At 48.4% G+C, this 16,961-nt stretch overlaps 1 protein-coding gene across 2 annotated transcripts in view; it reads left to right on the forward strand.

The window, feature by feature from the left end:
- The first annotated feature begins 2,267 nt into the window (after positions 1-2,267).
- The window catches only part of MAP2K4 (mitogen-activated protein kinase kinase 4), a 66,217-nt gene continuing 51,523 nt past the window's right edge, over positions 2,268-16,961 (forward strand). Inside the window, exon 1 of one of the 2 annotated variants that reach the window (XM_058852112.1) lies at positions 2,268-2,484. In XM_058852112.1, the coding sequence (XP_058708095.1) occupies positions 2,400-2,484 (85 nt within the window). In that variant the 5' untranslated portion in view covers positions 2,268-2,399. The remainder of the gene's footprint in view (positions 2,485-16,961) is intronic. The other variant, XM_058852113.1, reaches the window with a different exon arrangement.

A 16,961-nucleotide genomic window follows, 5' to 3' on the forward strand; every position in this document is an offset into this window, starting at 1 on the left:
TGAAGTTAAGCTTTTGGATGATGTTAGGATATGTGCCAGAACAGATTGCTAGGGAATGGCACAATCCCCATCACTGGAGGTCTTTAAGGAAAGGTTTCACAAACATGTCAGAACAGGTATTGTTGATCCTCCCAGATTTGCAGTGAAGGAAATGTATGGCTTTAGCTAATTGTAAGCAAACCACATGTAGGTGGCACACAGCAGAAGTGGAAGTCAGCTTGTGCCAGTGTTTGCCAGTAGGCAGTGGGTTTCTGCATCAAAGCCTGGAGGGTGCCAACCCTGGGCCTGCCCTCAGGGGTTAATGCAGAAGAGAAGGCTTAAGCAAAACAGGGAAGAAAAAAGGAAAGATGTGGAACTAGGGAAGGGAACGTTTTTTGTGTCAGGACTCAAACTGAGCCCTCTACCAAAGAAGTTTAACTCTCAGCATTTAAGACCGGTTTGCTGGTAAGAGCAAGTGGTTTAATTATCATCAGGTGGCTTTGGAGCAATTAAAAAAAATAAAATAAAGAAGCTGCATATGTGTGTGTGTATGTATGTATACATATAAACCACTCTTCACTCGTTCACCTGGCAGCTGTTTTTAGCCAGAGCTCTCACTTTGGTTCTCACCTAAGCTATGTTACAGCTGTGTCCTGGGGCTGTGAGTCAGACCCTGACCTGGGAACTCAAACATTGAACACTTCTCTCACAGAGCAGCCATCCCTGGTGCTCCCCAGTGTAGATGAAGGTACAGGGTTAGGATTCTGCTGGTGCTAGGCAATGAGGTGTCCCATACATATGGGAGGAGAGGATAAGGTCACACCTCCACTGGTGTATTCGTGGGCTTTGTTACAGGCTCTTCCAGGTGCTGGCACTGATGGGTGCCACCCGTGGTGCTCACAGTAACCACACCCAGGAAGGGCTGTTCCTTTCAGAAGCTCTGGGTACAAGTGACTCCCATTCCTCTCCTAACCAAAGTGGTGGAGGGGCCAGACTGGAAGTAGCTTTGAAAAAGTGAGCAATGTCCCCAGAGAGGGTGGAGGCCAAGGTGGGACAGTGAAGGGCAGCAGCCTAAGTTCAAACCCAGCAAAGAGGTTACTGGGATCTTGGCTTGTGTCAGAGGGGTTATGGGTGTTCCCCAAAGGAAAGCTGCATCCTCAGCAGGGAGGGATATGAATTTGCTGGACTATCAGGAGTTCGGAGCAGAAACATGGAGATGGTCAGGACCAGTTCTGACCTCTTCTCCCGCTTCCTGACGAAGGTGAGCTCAGCAGTGTGAGTTGTTCCCTGCAGAGCAGGGTTTGGGCAGGACGCTGGGCTCTCTCTGTGCCTATTCCAGCCCATCTCCCTGACCCTCCCACAACTGAGCGGGGAAACCAGAAGACTAGGATGGACGAAGATTCTTTCCTACATTCAAAACATATGAGGAAAGAAAAATCTTGGTCTTACCATGAGGCAAGAGGAATCAATCTGAGCTGAGCTGGGAGAGAAAGAAGAAAAAACAAAGGCAGGATGGACAGGCAGCTCCTGCCCCAACCTCCTCCTCTACTGCCCTTGCACGAAGGGTGATGGTTTGCAGTTCCTGGAGGCACTTCCAGAGTGTGTTCAGGGCTGTATTATCACCTCCATGGTGACTTGGGAATGGAGCAACAGTCCTCATACTTTTAAAACGTGGGACATCCAGCACTTTCCTCAGCCCATCTCCATTCATAAAAGGGGTCAGACACAAGGCCTTCTGCAGGTGAAGGGACTCCCCTGTGTCATGCAGCAGGCTGGAGAGGACCCACAGCTCTGGAACAACAATTTCACTGCTCTAATTCACAGTATGTGCTGCCCCTATGACTAGGAGTGTTTTCTGGAGTTAAGAGGAATGGTCAGAAACCATGTGCTGACATGAACAGCAGTGGCCAAGAGATGAAAGAAAATGAGGGGGAGAGTGATGGTAGCAGAAGACGCTGATGCCCTGGGTGTCCGGGAAAGCACGGCAAGGAGTTGTGCCCTGTGGTCTCGGGGGAGTCGGGAGAAGTTTGCAAGGGGCTGCCTATTTGGCAGAAGCCCTAACCCTAGGGTGAAAATGAGAAATGCGATAAAGCTGCTCGGGCCGACTGCCGGCCCCCGAGGGGACGCGAGACAGGACAGCAGATGTCCGGGCTGAGGGGCTGGAGTGGCCGATGGCGGTGCGGGGCCCCCCGGCCCGCGGGCGCAGGAACGGAGCCGCAGGAGCGCCCGGGGATGCCCCGTCCCCCCGCGGGAGGCAGCGCCGCCTCCGCCCCGCCGCAGCGGTGCCGCAGGCGCGGGGCCCCGGCGGGGAGGGGTTTCGCGGCCCCAGCCGGGGGCGGACGGGCGGCGGGGCCGTGTGTCCTGCCCTGCCGGGGAGGGCCCTGCGCAGCGCCGCCGCCGCTGCTCCCGCTCCGCGCACAATGGCGACTCCCAGCCCCAGCGGCGGCTCCGGGGGGAGCGGGAGCGGGCCCGGGCCGGGCGCCGCCAGCAGCAGCAGCATGCAGGGTAAGCACCGCCGGCCCGGGCGGCGCCGGGCCTCGCCGGGCCGGGCTGGAGCCGCCGCGGGTCTCGCCCTGCCCGGGCCGTGGGGACCCCTGGGCGCTGCCGGCTCGCGTTCCCCGCGCTGGGCCGCGGCTGTGCAGCGGCGCTGCCCGCGGGAAGCCCCGGCCCCGGCTCGGCCCGGCCCCGGTGCCCCCGCTCCGGGCCTGCCCCGCTGGCGGCCTGGTCGCGGCCGGCGCGCGGAAGCGCGGCCCTGGCCCTGCCCGCCGGGACGCAGGGCCTGCCCGGAGCTCGGCCCCGAGCTCGGCCCCGGCCGCCGGGACAAAGGCCGGGCTGGACGCGGCTCCGGCCTCTCCCGGCGGGGAACGGTTCTGCGGCCGCTCCGGGTGACCGGTGCAGGCCGCGGCTGCAGCAGCATCCCTGGGGGGGCCGGCCGGAGCCAAGTGCGCTGGGGGCGGCCCGTGGCCGCAGGAGCCCCGCGGTGCGGCCGGGCCGGGGCTGCGGCACGACGGCTCTGCCCCGGCCCCCGGCCCTCCGCCTCCACCGTGCGCTTTTCTCAAAACAAACGTTCAACTAAAATCAGTTCAGCGCGAACTTGCGGTTCAGTTTCGCTCCGTTCCGATGGAAATTTACAATGCTGCAGCGGGTCGTGTTGGTTTCCACCTGCACTTGTTGATGGTTGAGCAGCCTTGCAAAAACGGTGGATATTTGTTTTTCAGAAAGGCCTCAGCAGACCTTTTGAGTTTCTCCTTTAAAGTTAGACCACTGAAAAATGCTCTCTGCTTGAAAAACGCTTTAGGCCTTAGTAAGCTGAGGTGGCACGGTGCTGGTTTGTTTCTTTTTTTTGATTAAGTACAGGGACAGTAATATTAAAGAAGCAGTTTACCCTGTTTTGGGACCAGGAAAAAGGAAAGGTTGCTCTCTCTCTTGACAGAAATGCAGGTACTGTTGTGAAATAATGTTTGTCACAGTTATTTGCTATATTCTGTGTTCTGTCCTCCTGGTATGGGCTGTGCTGAGACTGGTGGGAGCTTGTTTGGCCAGAAAACTGATGATAAAACTGAAGAGTTTGGTATATTTGGAGTAAAAAGTTGAATTTTGGCTCCTTGTAGCTTCCCCTACATGGAGGATTGGGTACCTTTTGGGCCTTATCAAGGTAGTATTACTTGTCTTTGAAAAACCGGAGTCCCAGACCTTGTGAATTAAATGCATGGGTTAAAAACTTGACCATGATATGCCAAAGCAGTTGTGATTTAATAAGAGCAAGCCTTGTTCTTGTAGTGCATTTACAACCCTCAATATTGCCTGTTGTATTTCCACATGACCCACTTCTCATATTTGAATTGTTCCTCTGAATCACCTGTATCTTCCAAGGCTGAGACTTGGTTTTGCACCCTGGCACCTGTGATGCCCTGTGAGCTTGTGGTGATGCATGCTCTCTCCAGTGGACAAAGGGCATTTGGTTCTGCTGTAGCTGGTTCATAGTGGCTGTTTAAATATGAATTCAGGACCATGGGCCAGTGTGATGATGCCCAAGTGCTGGTGTTTTTTTCCTAAGGTAACAGGTGAGTGTTCAGGTGTCCCAGGAGGAGCTGTGTGTGGGATCCTGGCTGGGCTCTGGAGCAGCAGGTTCCTGTGACTTTGATGCTTCTTGGAATTGCAAGAAGCTCTGTCCCAGGAGGACCTGTGCTGCCACAGCACCTGGATGGGCTGGGAAGGGGCTGGATGTGGCTGCAGGTGGTGTGCAGGGGCTGGTGGTGTGCAGGCTGCTGGGGCAGCTCTGGCTGCTCTCCAAGATGCACAGTAGCCTTGCCCACAACATGTGTTCGTGCTGATGCCAAGGCAAGCTGAGCTGAACAAAGAAAACCCCACAAAAGTGTTGAGCCTTCCACAGTTGGGATACCCAGCTTGTGTTGTGGTGGGGCTTGAGCAGGCACTCTGGAGCAAGGGAGGTGTAGGAATGCATGGCTGGGTGGGGAGGAGAGTAGGTAGGACTGCATCAGTGTTGATTTAATTGGCTTAAACAGCGTGACAAGGTGGAGCAAGGAAGTAATTAAGCTGGAAACAAATAATTATATTTAAAAGAAAAAAAAAAAAGTTTTGCTCAGTTAATTTTCAGCCAGAAACACTGACCTGGCTTGTGCAACTGCTGCTGTGAGGGAGGTGGGAGTGGGAGATGCCCATGCCAAAGGACTGTGAGTGCTTCTCTGGGCAGCAATCAGTTCCTTTTGGAGACCCTGCCCAGAGGCCATGTGCTTGGGCAAGCTCACCTGAGATGAGTCCCTCGACGGGGGTTTCTCTTTTGGTGTCAAGGCTGGCAGTTTTATAAGGAGTGTCAGCTGTGAGGGCATTCATCAGGGCCTGAGGGTAGGGAAGAATTGTGAGGGTGATGGTACAGGGGAGAAGTCTCCAGAGAAATTGAGGCTCATCACATTGATGTCCAGGGCAAGGGCAACAGATCCAGAAGGTCTCTGCAGGCCACGCAGTTTTGGTCTTAATTCTGTATCTTACATCATTTTTGATGCACACAGGCTAAAGTCATCCAGATGACAGTACAAGAAGTGAAGGGACACTGGCCTGTTCGTGTGCTGGGCTCACTGTGTAGCCATGGCCCTCAAGCCTGGTTGTCAAGCAAGGGGTTGCTTCAGACCTTATTATTCGCCCTTATTCTGCATGCCCCAGCTTCACTCTCACGTCTTCTTTCCGCTACCTGGATCAGCTGGGGCTTTGTTTCTTCCCAGGGTCTCCTGGCCAGTGCAGTTCATGGTGCTGTGGTCAAGGCATAGCTTAGAGACAAAGGAGAGCTGGAATTCTGAGTATTAAAATAGAACCTGTTCCATAATTTTTTAAATGTCTGTTGCGTGCACACTGAAGTCTGTCCAGATGCTGGTGACTGCTGGTGTGAAGAGTTGTCGTTCTTAGTCATGTGTCACGTTAAAGTTGAGGAACAGTCCTGAATATTTAGTGTCCTGGATGTTTTGTGGAGGAAACAGGTTCTGTGGGAAGTAGGGTACCTTTGAAGTGAATTAAGGAAAAAGCAACACCCAAACTATAATTGGAACAATTTTGTGTTTCTTTCATTGCCAAGATTAGTAATAGTCATTACTGCTAACATTACTCAGAAAATGATAATTTGAAGAATGGTGGTATGAAATCTAGAAATGTAGTTTATTCCAAGGCATAGGGAGAATTTGGATTCTAATTACAACCTGTGGAGTCACTCATCCTAACTACAGTGCCAAAGAGGAACTGGAACCACTTGTAACTGATGGTTGTGGAATTAGCTCAGCTGCATTGGGCACTCAGGAAAACTGGAGGCAACTGGGACTTCTCCAAATACTGCCTGGTGTGCTTTGGTGTCTTTAAAAAGCAAAGCAGAGCTACTGCGTCTGTCTTCTCAGAGTTATATCATGGCTCAGATGTGTTGCCTGGGAATTCCTGACCGGTTCAACAAGAATTTGGGATTCTCAGTTCCCTTCACCTGTGTGTGGTCCTGTTTGCTCCCTCATTGATGTCTTTGCCCTCTTCACCTAACTCCAGCTAATTTAGCAAAAAGTCAGAGGAGGTCTGTCTGTGGTGAGAGAGTCCTTGGTGGGTGTGAGGCAAGGAGCCTGGAGAGGGAGGTTTTTAAGAGGTGTCTGAGTGCATGAGGAATTGAACTAGAGTCCCTCTCTTACCCTTGGGTGCCATTCCTGACATCAGTGGCTTACTGAAGTTGGATGATCAGTTCCTGTTTACAAGGAAACTGTCCTGTACCTTTCTCTTTCTGAAAGAAAGAAAAGAGCAGCTGTTTCTTGCTGCCTTGGTGGGTGCATGGAGTGACTGGAGCTGCTCCCCTCCCCGCTCCTGCCTTCAGTGGAATTATCAAACCTCTGTGTGTTATCAAACAGCAGCGATGCAGCCTGACTCCGGCAGATTAATGGGTGTATGTCTACTTGGACATATTTGCATTTGTTAAGAATGATAAAAGTTGTGTGGTGAGCAAATCAGTGAATTTTAGTTCATCTGTGTCCCCAGTTTATTCCTGAATGGGCCTTAAGGCCATGCCTGCTTTGTGTTTGAGTCTTGGCATAAGCTTGTGTGTCTGTTGTATTGGGATGTGGGCATATGGTTTTGCATTTTGGCTTTCCATTTTTTTTTTACTTTTAATCAACTGTTTTTGATATGTCTGCTTTCCTGGTAAAGGGGCAGCCCAGAAGTACTGGTTAGTCTCCTCAGATGCTGGGAGGCCTTTTCAGTTATTTTATGCTGATTTGAAGAAGCCGGGAGGTGTGGAAGTCACACTGTTGCCCATCAAAATGAGAGTCAGCCTGCAAGAAAAAGATGATTTTTGTGATGAAGCAGAAAAAGCCAAAATGTGTGCTTTCCATTTCTTGTTGAGGAATTCCTGAAATCAAATTTGTGTGTATACCGTGAAGCACTGCTTACAGGAATCTTGTGTAACCACATTAAGCTCTGCATGTATCAAACACACATAAACAGCTTTTTAGCATCTTGCAGCTTTGAAGTTGGATGTCTTCTGTTGGAGTTAGGTTTGATAAGATTTTATGTGAAAAAAAATGTGGAGGTCTGCTTCTCGGTGGAGGAAGTAGACTACCTGTTGTAGCCTGTGGAGACTAGAAAGGAAACCTGTGTGCAGGGAAGAAACTGTGCAGTGTGTTTGTGTAGTGCTCTGCCCTGTGGGTAGGAACTGGCAGCAAATATCCATCTCCAGGTTGCGCTGAAGTGATGTTTATAAAGAAGGTATAAAAATGTCTGAATGGATGTGATGTTTGTGACATCCTCTCAAAGGCTGGAGTGCACTGATCTGGACCAGTGTTGGAAAGGTGCTGGTGATATTCCCGCTTTATGTACCCCATTTAAAATGGGTTTCATTGTATTTAAATGCCTCCTTAGATGTGCATGTGTGTCTTTGCCTTCTGCCCTAAGACAGCAGCATCTGCTCAGGAAGGTGGGGATTGCTATGCAGCAGAAAGGTGAGGAAAACCTGCTTGATACTGGCAGTTGAACCTTTTCACTGTGGTTCAAGAAGTATCACCTTGTGATATGGGCTTTTTCATGGATATTTGGGTCAGGATGGATTATTTTTATTATTGTACAGTGTTGTCTGCTGGCTTTGGAGAGATGAACAAATGTTTTGGGGATTCCTTTGTTGATCCTGATCATTTATGATTGCTGGACTGTAACATCTCTTCTGCAATGAGAAACTGAGTCCCTCCAATGACGCTTCAAAAGAATCTGTGTCTTTAAGTCTATTTGCCTAGGAGTTATTGCATTTTTAAACAGGTTTTGTATCAGTTTGGTTGATTTCTGGTTTTTGGTTCTCCCTATGCAGTTCCTCTGCTGCTCCCTTGGCCAATGCCTTCAGTAATGGGAATCTTCCACCATGTTATTCCAGGCTGGTGTTCCCTGCAGAGGGATTTTGTCTGTCTTCTGGGTACTCAGGTTTCTTTTCATGTTGTGCATTTGTTTGATTGTAGAAGGGATGTGTGAGCAATGGGTAAATGACAGTGCAGTGCTTGTTTGGCATGGAAAAATGTCTTTTGAAAAGGTGTGTTACTTGATGTGCAGTAGTTACTTACGATAAATCCCTGGAGAGAGACACTTCACCTGTGTTTCTTCAGTTCAGCTCATAGATAACTTGAGTACTGTGTCTCTGCTAGGCTGAGAATGAAGCAGCTGTTGCATGTTTATTGTGCCCCTGGTTTGGAGGATGTGGAACATGAGTGTGAGGCTCACCCCTTGCAGCTGGCACTGACTTGGCTGTCAAAATATTGAAATACTTGATTATCAAAATCAATGAGAAGGAAAGTGCTTAGAGTTATCCTGAAGGTGCCAAGGGGTTAAGCCATTGTTCATGAAGTGTGAAATGCAGGGAAGGGTGTGTTTCATCTCGTTCTCCTGGGACAGGATTGCAGGAAGGATTTGTGCAGCCTTGGAGCTTTGGTTTTTACTTGTGGTTATGTTAGTGTCTGAACAAGACAAAATAATTTTTGCTGTGACTTTGCACCCTGTTTTCTACCCCCACCCACCTCTTTGTACTGCTGCTGAATTGATGGACAGGTTATGTCTGTTACAGATCTCTTGCTGGGGTTTACTAGGTGGATTTATGTAAACTGTATATGAGATGCTTGGAAAACTGTCACTGCAGGTGACACCTCATGTGGCAGCCTCTCGAAGGGGTTCTCCTGTGCTACCAGCGTTGAACTGACTGCAAGAACTGTGTGGATGTACCTTTTACATACACAGCCCATCTGTTTGCTCACCTTGTAGGCATTTCCCATGCTGGACTGTGTTTGTCCCCTTGCCTCATGAGCGGTCCCAGCTCAGGACCTGTCGTGCCTCTGTGGAACTGTGTCTGAGTGAATTGGCCTTTTTCCTGAGACCCTGAAGCTGAAGGATAGACTGCAGGGAGATTTACAGTAAGAAAGACTTGAACTAATTCCTGTGATTTAATATGGCAAACTCGGAGCACCCTGAGGACAGTAGGGATATGTTTTAAACCAAAGGATGTAAAAGAAGACTGATAAACTTTGGCAGCCAAATACATTTGGAAATAATGATAAGGAGGGATGGGAGAGTTGAAAACTTGCTCTGCCTCAGCAGCTGAGCTGCCACAGCCTCAGCAGTAAAGCTTTGTCAGCCTGAACAAGTGCATTTTGGAGCTGGTGTCCTGGACAGGCTGTGGTGCTGATTTTGGTTCTAAACTTCTCATTCCACTTCTATTTTATGTTGCATTACTCTGGTTCTTATGGTCATCTGCAATCATACTGGGTTTGCTTTTGTTTGAGGGGAAGCTTTAGATCTCGAAGCTCCCCATGATGGGAGTTTCCTGGTCTGCTTAGGTTGCTGTTTCTTCAAGATCAGTCCTGCAGTTCATGCAGATGTAACATGTCTGTGTTTCCTCGTGGTTAGGTGGAAAGCTGTGCAAACATGATTTTTATCAGATGTCGTAGGTTTGTTTAAGCAGGGTCCCAGTGGAGCTCTGCAGCCCATTTGGGTGCCTGCTCTGTGCCTGCATAGATCCTGTGAGGGGCATGTGGGGTATCTTTGGCCTGGATTTGCATCAGGAGTATCATGTGATGCTGCAGAGCATCTTCCAAAATGTGTGACCTTGACACCTCAGGCTGTACCCTCGGTAGTGAGATCCCTGTTATTGCTGTTAGTGAGGAAATAAAACACGGTGTATTTTTCCTGGTTCTCCTGTCAGGTGAGCTGAACTGCCGTGCACATGGGTAGTACAGTGACAGTGTTTAGTGTGTTTGGCCCATTTACTTCCAGATGAGCATCAAGGGAGATGGGAGTATGTGTACTGCACAAATTGTGTATTTATTAGCTGCTAAATTGATTTCCTCTTCTGCAAATCAATGCCTTGGTGTTTGCCCTTTACTGGAGGCAGGGTGAGCCCTCCAGGAACCAGACAGCTCTGCTGGTCCTGGAGCAAACAGAGAGTCCAAGCACCAGGAATTAGTCTGTGTTTTGAATAATTTATCTGATCTTTCTGAGGTGCTTTGGGAGATGCCCTGTGGCGTAAGGAGGACAGCTGTTGGGAGCAGAATGGGAATTTATCCTTTATCTGGTTTTGTCTAGGCTTATTTTTTTTCCTGTGGACCGAAAGGGTTGTGTGGTTTGCTTTGGACCTAATTCTTTGAAAGTGGTTCTCTGAAGTGATTTAGCTATCACTTTGCTTTTGGACCAGAAAGCAAAGTGTTTGTACTTTGAAGAGGTTTGTGGACAGAGATAAAACAGTTTCCTTTAAAAACATATGGCTGTGTTGTTTGACCTGGGAGGGGTTGTGGACTAAGATGAAAGCACTGCATTTGGAAATCTCTTCTGGGGAGCAGTGGGACCATATTTGAGTTTTCCTGTAAAGACCAGTTCCTCTCCTGAACACTGTCAGTTCAGGACTTGGTCTCATGCCGAACTCTGGAAACCTCATCCTACCTTTCATACCCTCTTGTTTCCTCTTGCCCCACTCAGAAACCTGCCTGGGCAGAAAGTAGGAAGGGGGAGGATGGTCAGAATGGCTTTGTGCAATGGTGGCTGAGAGCTGAGATGTTCAAGGTCCTTTTTGCCTTGGGGTAGCTGCAACAATCAGTGTGTGGGAAGTGGGATATTTGCATATCGGCTTTTAGAACTGGTTTACTTTGTGATTTGGGGAAGAGGTCAGCTTTCTGATCCAGTGTAGGCCAGCTGTTGTCACTAGAAAGTGTGACACTAAGGTGTAAGTAAGTGTGCAAGTTGACACAAAGGAGTTGTGAATGAGCTCAGACTTCTGTTGGAAGAAGAGAGTTAGATGCAAAGGTTTAGATATGTGCTGCTTTAGGCAGCAGCTTGGCAGTTGGGTTCTTTCTGCACTGGAGCTACATGTTGTGGAATATCTGAACAAGCCTGCCAGCATTCTCCTGGAAATGCAAAATCTATTTTAAAATATATTTCTAATTAATTTGTTTCTTTTTGAGAAGAATTGGACTAATAGTCTGGAGCTTATCTGCCCAGCTGGTTATGCCAGAGTCATACATAGCCAGATAGATTCTTATGGGTTAAGCTTTGCCACTCTTGTTTCAGTGCTAGATGTCCATGGGGCTGAGAACAAAAATTTACTCTCTGGCCCGTTTCTGTGGTTTCATCCCTGCTGATCCTGCTGATGAGGACTGCAGCTGAGGAAATGGGAGAAGGATCTTTTCAGCAAGTGTGGAAGTGGCAAAGATTGAGGAGGAGTGGTGGGAGCTGGTGTCTGAGGCTCATGTGTGTCTGTCTGCAGGGTCATGTGGGAGGGCTTAGCTGGCTTCCCCATCAGGTCCATGATTTGGTATATTCTGTGAGTTGAAGAAATTCCCAGTCTGATTTGCTGGTATGGCTGTTTATTTCCTGCCCTACAAAAATACAGGAAATGAAGAATGTGTGAATGCACAGTTTATTTCAATGAAGCCATGCAATGTTTCTAGGTCTGGTAATTTGCTTTAATATAGACAGGCCTTAGTCAGGGCTGACTTGAATGGGAGCGTGGAACTGAACTGGCAGCAGGAGCCCTGCTTCATCATGAGCTGCCAAAAGTCTGAGCGGCACCCTGTCCCATACCAGGGCACTGTGCTGCTCTCACAGTACCTGGGACACAGTCCAGGAGCCACTTGTCTGCAGTGTTGTTTCCACATAGTAAATAGCAGCTTTCTGAGAAGGTTTGTGTAGGGTTTCCCTCTCAGAGCTGAGTGATACTCTGACTTCGGCAGCAGAGCTCTGACTGCCCAGTGTTCTCAGAATAATCCTGTACTGGCATGTCCTGACTCCTTGAGACCCAAACCAAACACAGATAATGCTTTCTTCAACAGGCTGATGTCCTTGCTGTTGAGCAATGCAGAAATGGAGGGTGTAATAAGACTGGGGTTAATATCTTCCCGTCCCTTCAGACATTGTGTTCAAGAGTTGAGGGTGTAGCAGCCAACACAGGTCGCTCCATGGCAGCTGAGCTGGTGAAGGGGAAGTTTGGGTCCTCTTCACCCAAGCTGTCAGGAGCTGCTGCTGCTTTATTGCCCAGCAGGACAGCACCCTGACTCCTTCCAGGGGAAAAGTGACTGCTCTTCCAACCTTGATTTAATCCCAAGTATGGCAGTTGTTTTAGATAACTGTGGGTTTGATATGATCTGGTCCATGTTAGGACTCAAAGAAATGCAAAAACCTTTGGAAATCTCTTTGAAAAGAGAAGTGAAATAATGACATATAGCAACACAGTGAAAGAATTGTCTGCACTGCATGGGCACACACATTCTACTGGGACCAGCCAGAGCCCAGCTAATGCCCTTACCCCCTGCTAAGGGACCTGGCAAGCTGGGTGCCCAGTGATTCCTATGACAAGTTTAATATTTGGTTCCACTAGTTACCCCTTTCTATGTCATGCATAAGCATCAGACTCCTCTTTAAGAACAGCTAGGACTCTTGGCTTTCAGTAGACTATTTCAGTCATTAGCTGATGGATTCTTTCTGTTGCCACACCTTAGTGACTTCATGGCACCCATGTAGCTGTTGATCTGGCATCTTCAACATGCATCTGCTGCTCCTTCTGTAATGCCTGTGTATTGGAGGTGTTTCAGGGTGTGATGGTATTCCTGCAGTGGTGTGCTTTGGGCTAGGCAAGGAACCAGCCTCCTCTCCCCTTCCAGCATATGTGTGCACTGTTCCTACTGATGTGATGTTATTTGCAGTATCATTGGAGTTCACATTGTCTCTGGAGTTTGCTGATGGTCTTGTGTGGAGCAGAAAACATGGGCAGCAAGGCCAGGCTGATATACCTCAGCTTTCCCCCTTCTCAGACACCTCTGAGGGCAGCAGCACCAGGAGCAGACCTAAGCTGTGCTAATGCCACGAGCAGAGGTGATTTTTACATCATTGATACAAGGTCATGCAGCTCCCACCTTCTCAGCAAAAACTTGGGAGCCGTGCTCTAGTGGACAAGTTGCAGCATCATAAACCAAGACATTGTGGGTCACTCTGCTCTGTGGTGAGCATGGGCCAGGTGGGCAGCAGTGCTGCCTTGGCCACAGGCCACACATGGGTGGCTGCAAAGGTGAAAAACTTCTTTGTGGTGCTGGGACACCTTGTGGGAGCCAGGAGGGGACACTTGGTGCTTTTCTGTGGGATAGTCAGTTTGTATGTAGGGCTGGTGCATGATTCCTTTTCCTGGAAGCTTGGAGGGTTAAGGAACTAATAGGGACAAGGGCAAGGGAAGAAGATAGCTGGATCTGAGTTGGGGCTACTGGCTGATATTTTTGCAACAGTCTTCTGTTACCCAGCGTGAGACCGCGGGGATTAGCTGGGCAGACTCTCAGGCTCCTTCCGGACTGAGGGCCCGCCTGCCCTCTGCACACCAGTAGAGCTTTTTTTACACAGGCTTTCAAAATCCAGCGCGCTTGGGGAATTTTTATTGAGAGGTTTTATGGTGCTTGTTTCTTTAGCAGCAAAATTTTGTGTTTGCCCCTAGTTATTTACCCTACTAGAAGGGTAAACAGCAAGGTTGCTGCTTCCTGAGAGTGCAGTGGTGCTAAATTCCTTGTGCACATTGCTGTAGTGCCTGCATCCCAGAGGCTGCTGGATCACACCTGCCTCTTCTGAGCGTTGCCTTGTCACTGCTCAAAGAGTGGGAGCTTTGCCATGACGTGTCCCTTATATCAAGCAATGAATCTGTACCCAGGTCTGCAGTGTGGTTGTCTGGTGTGATATCAGTGTTATTAGGAAGAAATTGTTCCCTGGGAGGGTGATGAGGCCTTAGCACAGGCTGCCCAGACCAGCTGTCGCTGTCCCTGGATCCTTGGAAGTATCTAAGGCCAGGCTGGATGGAGCTTGGAGCACCCTGGGATAGTGGGAAGTGTCCCTGCCCATGGCAGGGGGTGGAATGAGATGGTTTTCAGTCTCTTCTCACCCAAACTGTTCTGGGATTCTGTGAGTCTGCCTTGGCTGCAGGCAATGCTGCTTGCCCAGGTTGCTGTTGTACAGGTGAACTGTCATTAGCAGCACCTATGGGGGAATTTCCCAAAAAGCCACTGTACATATCCTCCCTTTCTCTGGGTGGGTGTCTTTGATGAAAGTGTGGAAAGCTGTGCTTGACCAGGTCTGGTCTTTTGCTGTGGTGGCAGTGCTGGAGAGCTGAGCTTCTGTGGGAAATTGCCTGGGCATGAGCAGCTGGACCATCTGTTTTAAAATATTGTTTAATATGGAGAGATTTACTCCAAACCTTCAGCTTACTGGGAACAAAACAATCTATTCAGTCTTAAAGTTTGTTTCTTCATACGTTACCCTGGTCCACTCCTTTCATATTAGATGCCAGTATTTGTCCCCTGGATCCTGAAGATGGGACTGCTGTATTCAAAGCAGTGCAACCGAGGGCTTGATTGGAAAAAAAAAAATCAGTTTTATTTATGTTTTTAGAGGAAATGTTGAAAGATAAAAGGAGATTCTTAATGCTGGTGCTCTCCTTTCTGTGAATGAATGAGAAATGGTCGCTTACTTTAGGCTTTCAGATAAGCTTCTGTGCAAAAGCACAAAGAGAGAAAGCTATGCCTTTTTTTAAAACATTATCCTTGCTTTCTTACCAATATTGGTACTGAGAATTTTGTTTTTCTCGCAACTAACCAGATACACCATTCCTCCTCCTGAGAGAGCCAGTTTCTCACAGTGCTGGTGCAGCAAGATCTCAAGACTTCTTAAAAGGTCACCATTTGTTGAGATAGATTTGTGCCTTCTGCTTTGCCTGTGACATAGGGGTAGCATGGTTTGTTTCAGTTTTTGGCGTTTTTTTTAACATAAATCTGAATTGTAGTAATCTTGGGCCTTTGCATTTATTTAATTTTCAATAAAGATTTTTTTTTTTGTTTTTACTCTGTGTGCAAATTTGTTGCAGCAATTTTAATATCTGAAGAGATAATTGTTAATGTTTTTTAAACAGTTGGTGTTTTGGGGTTTTATCTCAGTATATTTTGTGACAGTTCAGAGACATGGCTTCTGAGATACTTTATATAGAAAATCCTTTGTTGGTCATTAGTTTTCACAGACTAGTGTTTTTCTGTCTTGGAAGAGCTGAGAAGGAGCCATGCTTCAGTGTTCCAGCACAGAGTGAGCCCATGTGTCAGAATTATTCCCCTAGGACAGGGTTGGAAAGCACCTATTTATTCTTTAATAGCTTTCTATTAGCTCAAGATATACAGATATTTAGGTAACTTGGTGTTTGAAGCTGGAATTTCAAACAAGCTAGAGCTCTGTGGCAGGAACTGAGGCAGATGTATAGACCTTTCTGGTGAATACTCAGTGACTGAGGTGTGAAAAGAGATGGAAGGGAAGCGTCTGCCCCAGGGAGCTGTTGCCTGGGGGTGTCTGGATGGGGAGAAGTGGTCTGTGGGCACAAGGGAGCAGTGACCTGCTGGTGACTGTCTGATGGAGCTGTTTTATTGGCTCTGCAGGTGAAACCGAATTAGAGATGGGACTTGCTGGGAGCAGCTGGCACCCCATGGTTCATATGAACTATGACAGCCCAAGAAGGTTAATTAATATTTATTAAGGACAGTGGCTTGCTTTTTTGTCAACTTGCTGCCAGCACACAGTTGTTTGGCATGTTAAGACTGTAAATGCAGGAGTTTAGTTACTTCCACAGCAGTGCTTTTCAGCTGAAGCTGAGATCTGCTGTCAGGGATAGAGTGTTTGAAGGGTTGAAGTCTGCTACCAACAAAAATTCTTGACTAAAAGATACTCCACAGGAAAAAAAAAAAAAAAAAAAGAAATAAAAAGGCTTTGTCATCTGCTGATTTTGCAATATAACGGAGTTTTTCCAGAGCTAAGCATCTGGGTCTAACTGGTTGGTAGCCCCTGCAGTAAACTGGTGATGAATGGGATCTTAGGGAAGGGAATTGGTTGTTTTGTCATTTCCGGAGTTAAGGGGTTCTGAGGCTGCCACAAGCTGAGGACTGGTAACCAGTGAATCCTTTCTGCCCAGCCCTGTGCACTGTATTGGCTACCTGGAAGTGTAGGAAAGCACGGGAGCTGCTTTGCTTTGCTGGTGGCAAAGGACTGCAGAGCACAGGTGCTGGTAGCATGGAAGCCAAAGGGCTTCCAGAGAGCAGGTGACAAAAATCCCTAGAGCATCACTGTGGCTTTCTGACCTTGACAGTTTTGGAGTGAAAATGTGTGCTTCCAGCTCTGGAATTGCAGTGCACTTTGCCCTGCAAGCAGCAATGTGCTGGTGGTTTCTCACCTGCCGTGCTGTGAGCCATGGACTGCCATGGAGTGCCCCAGGAAGGCTGTTAAATGATTCCATTAAATTCACTTTGCTGACTCCTATGCCTGGAGGCAGGAATACAGCTAGGTCAGACCCAGGAGGCTGAAAAGCATTAAGAAAAAGCCTTAAACCAGTACTTCAGCACCTCTTTGCTGGAGCATCACAGTTTGCCTTAAAAATGCAGAAGATACACAAGAATAGTTGATAATACCGGGTTGTGTCCACATGCTCTTGCTGCTGGGCAGTTCCTGAAGTGTTGCCTAGTGGAGATCTTCAGCTCCAAGAGTTGTGATTGTCTCTTTCTCTAGGAACGACTGCTGTTGTGCATCTGTGCGTAGAAAGTCTTGGTTTGCACAAAGTTGTTCAGAGTTATTCCAAGGAAGGTTTCACATCTTGCTAAGGGGAAGAATGAGTGCCTGCTCGCTTGCTGGGGCTGCTGGCCTGGTTTGCTGCTTTGGAAGTCTGGATCAAACACGGTTAGCTGTTCCTGGAGTTAGTCATTGAATCATAGGATGGTTTGGGTTGGAAGGGACCTTAAAGCCCTTAACATTCCACACCCCTGCCATGGTCACAGACACCTTCCACTATCCCAGGTTGCTCCAAACCCTGTCCAACCTGGCCTTGGACACTTCAGGGATGGGGCAGCCACAGCTTCTCTGGGCACCCTGTGCCACAGCCTCACCATCCTCATGGCAAAACATTTCTTCCTCGTGTCCAGGCAAAC

The sequence above is a fragment of the Poecile atricapillus genome, chromosome 17, assembly GCF_030490865.1.
Source record: "Poecile atricapillus isolate bPoeAtr1 chromosome 17, bPoeAtr1.hap1, whole genome shotgun sequence".
Lineage (NCBI taxonomy): Eukaryota > Metazoa > Chordata > Aves > Passeriformes > Paridae > Poecile > Poecile atricapillus.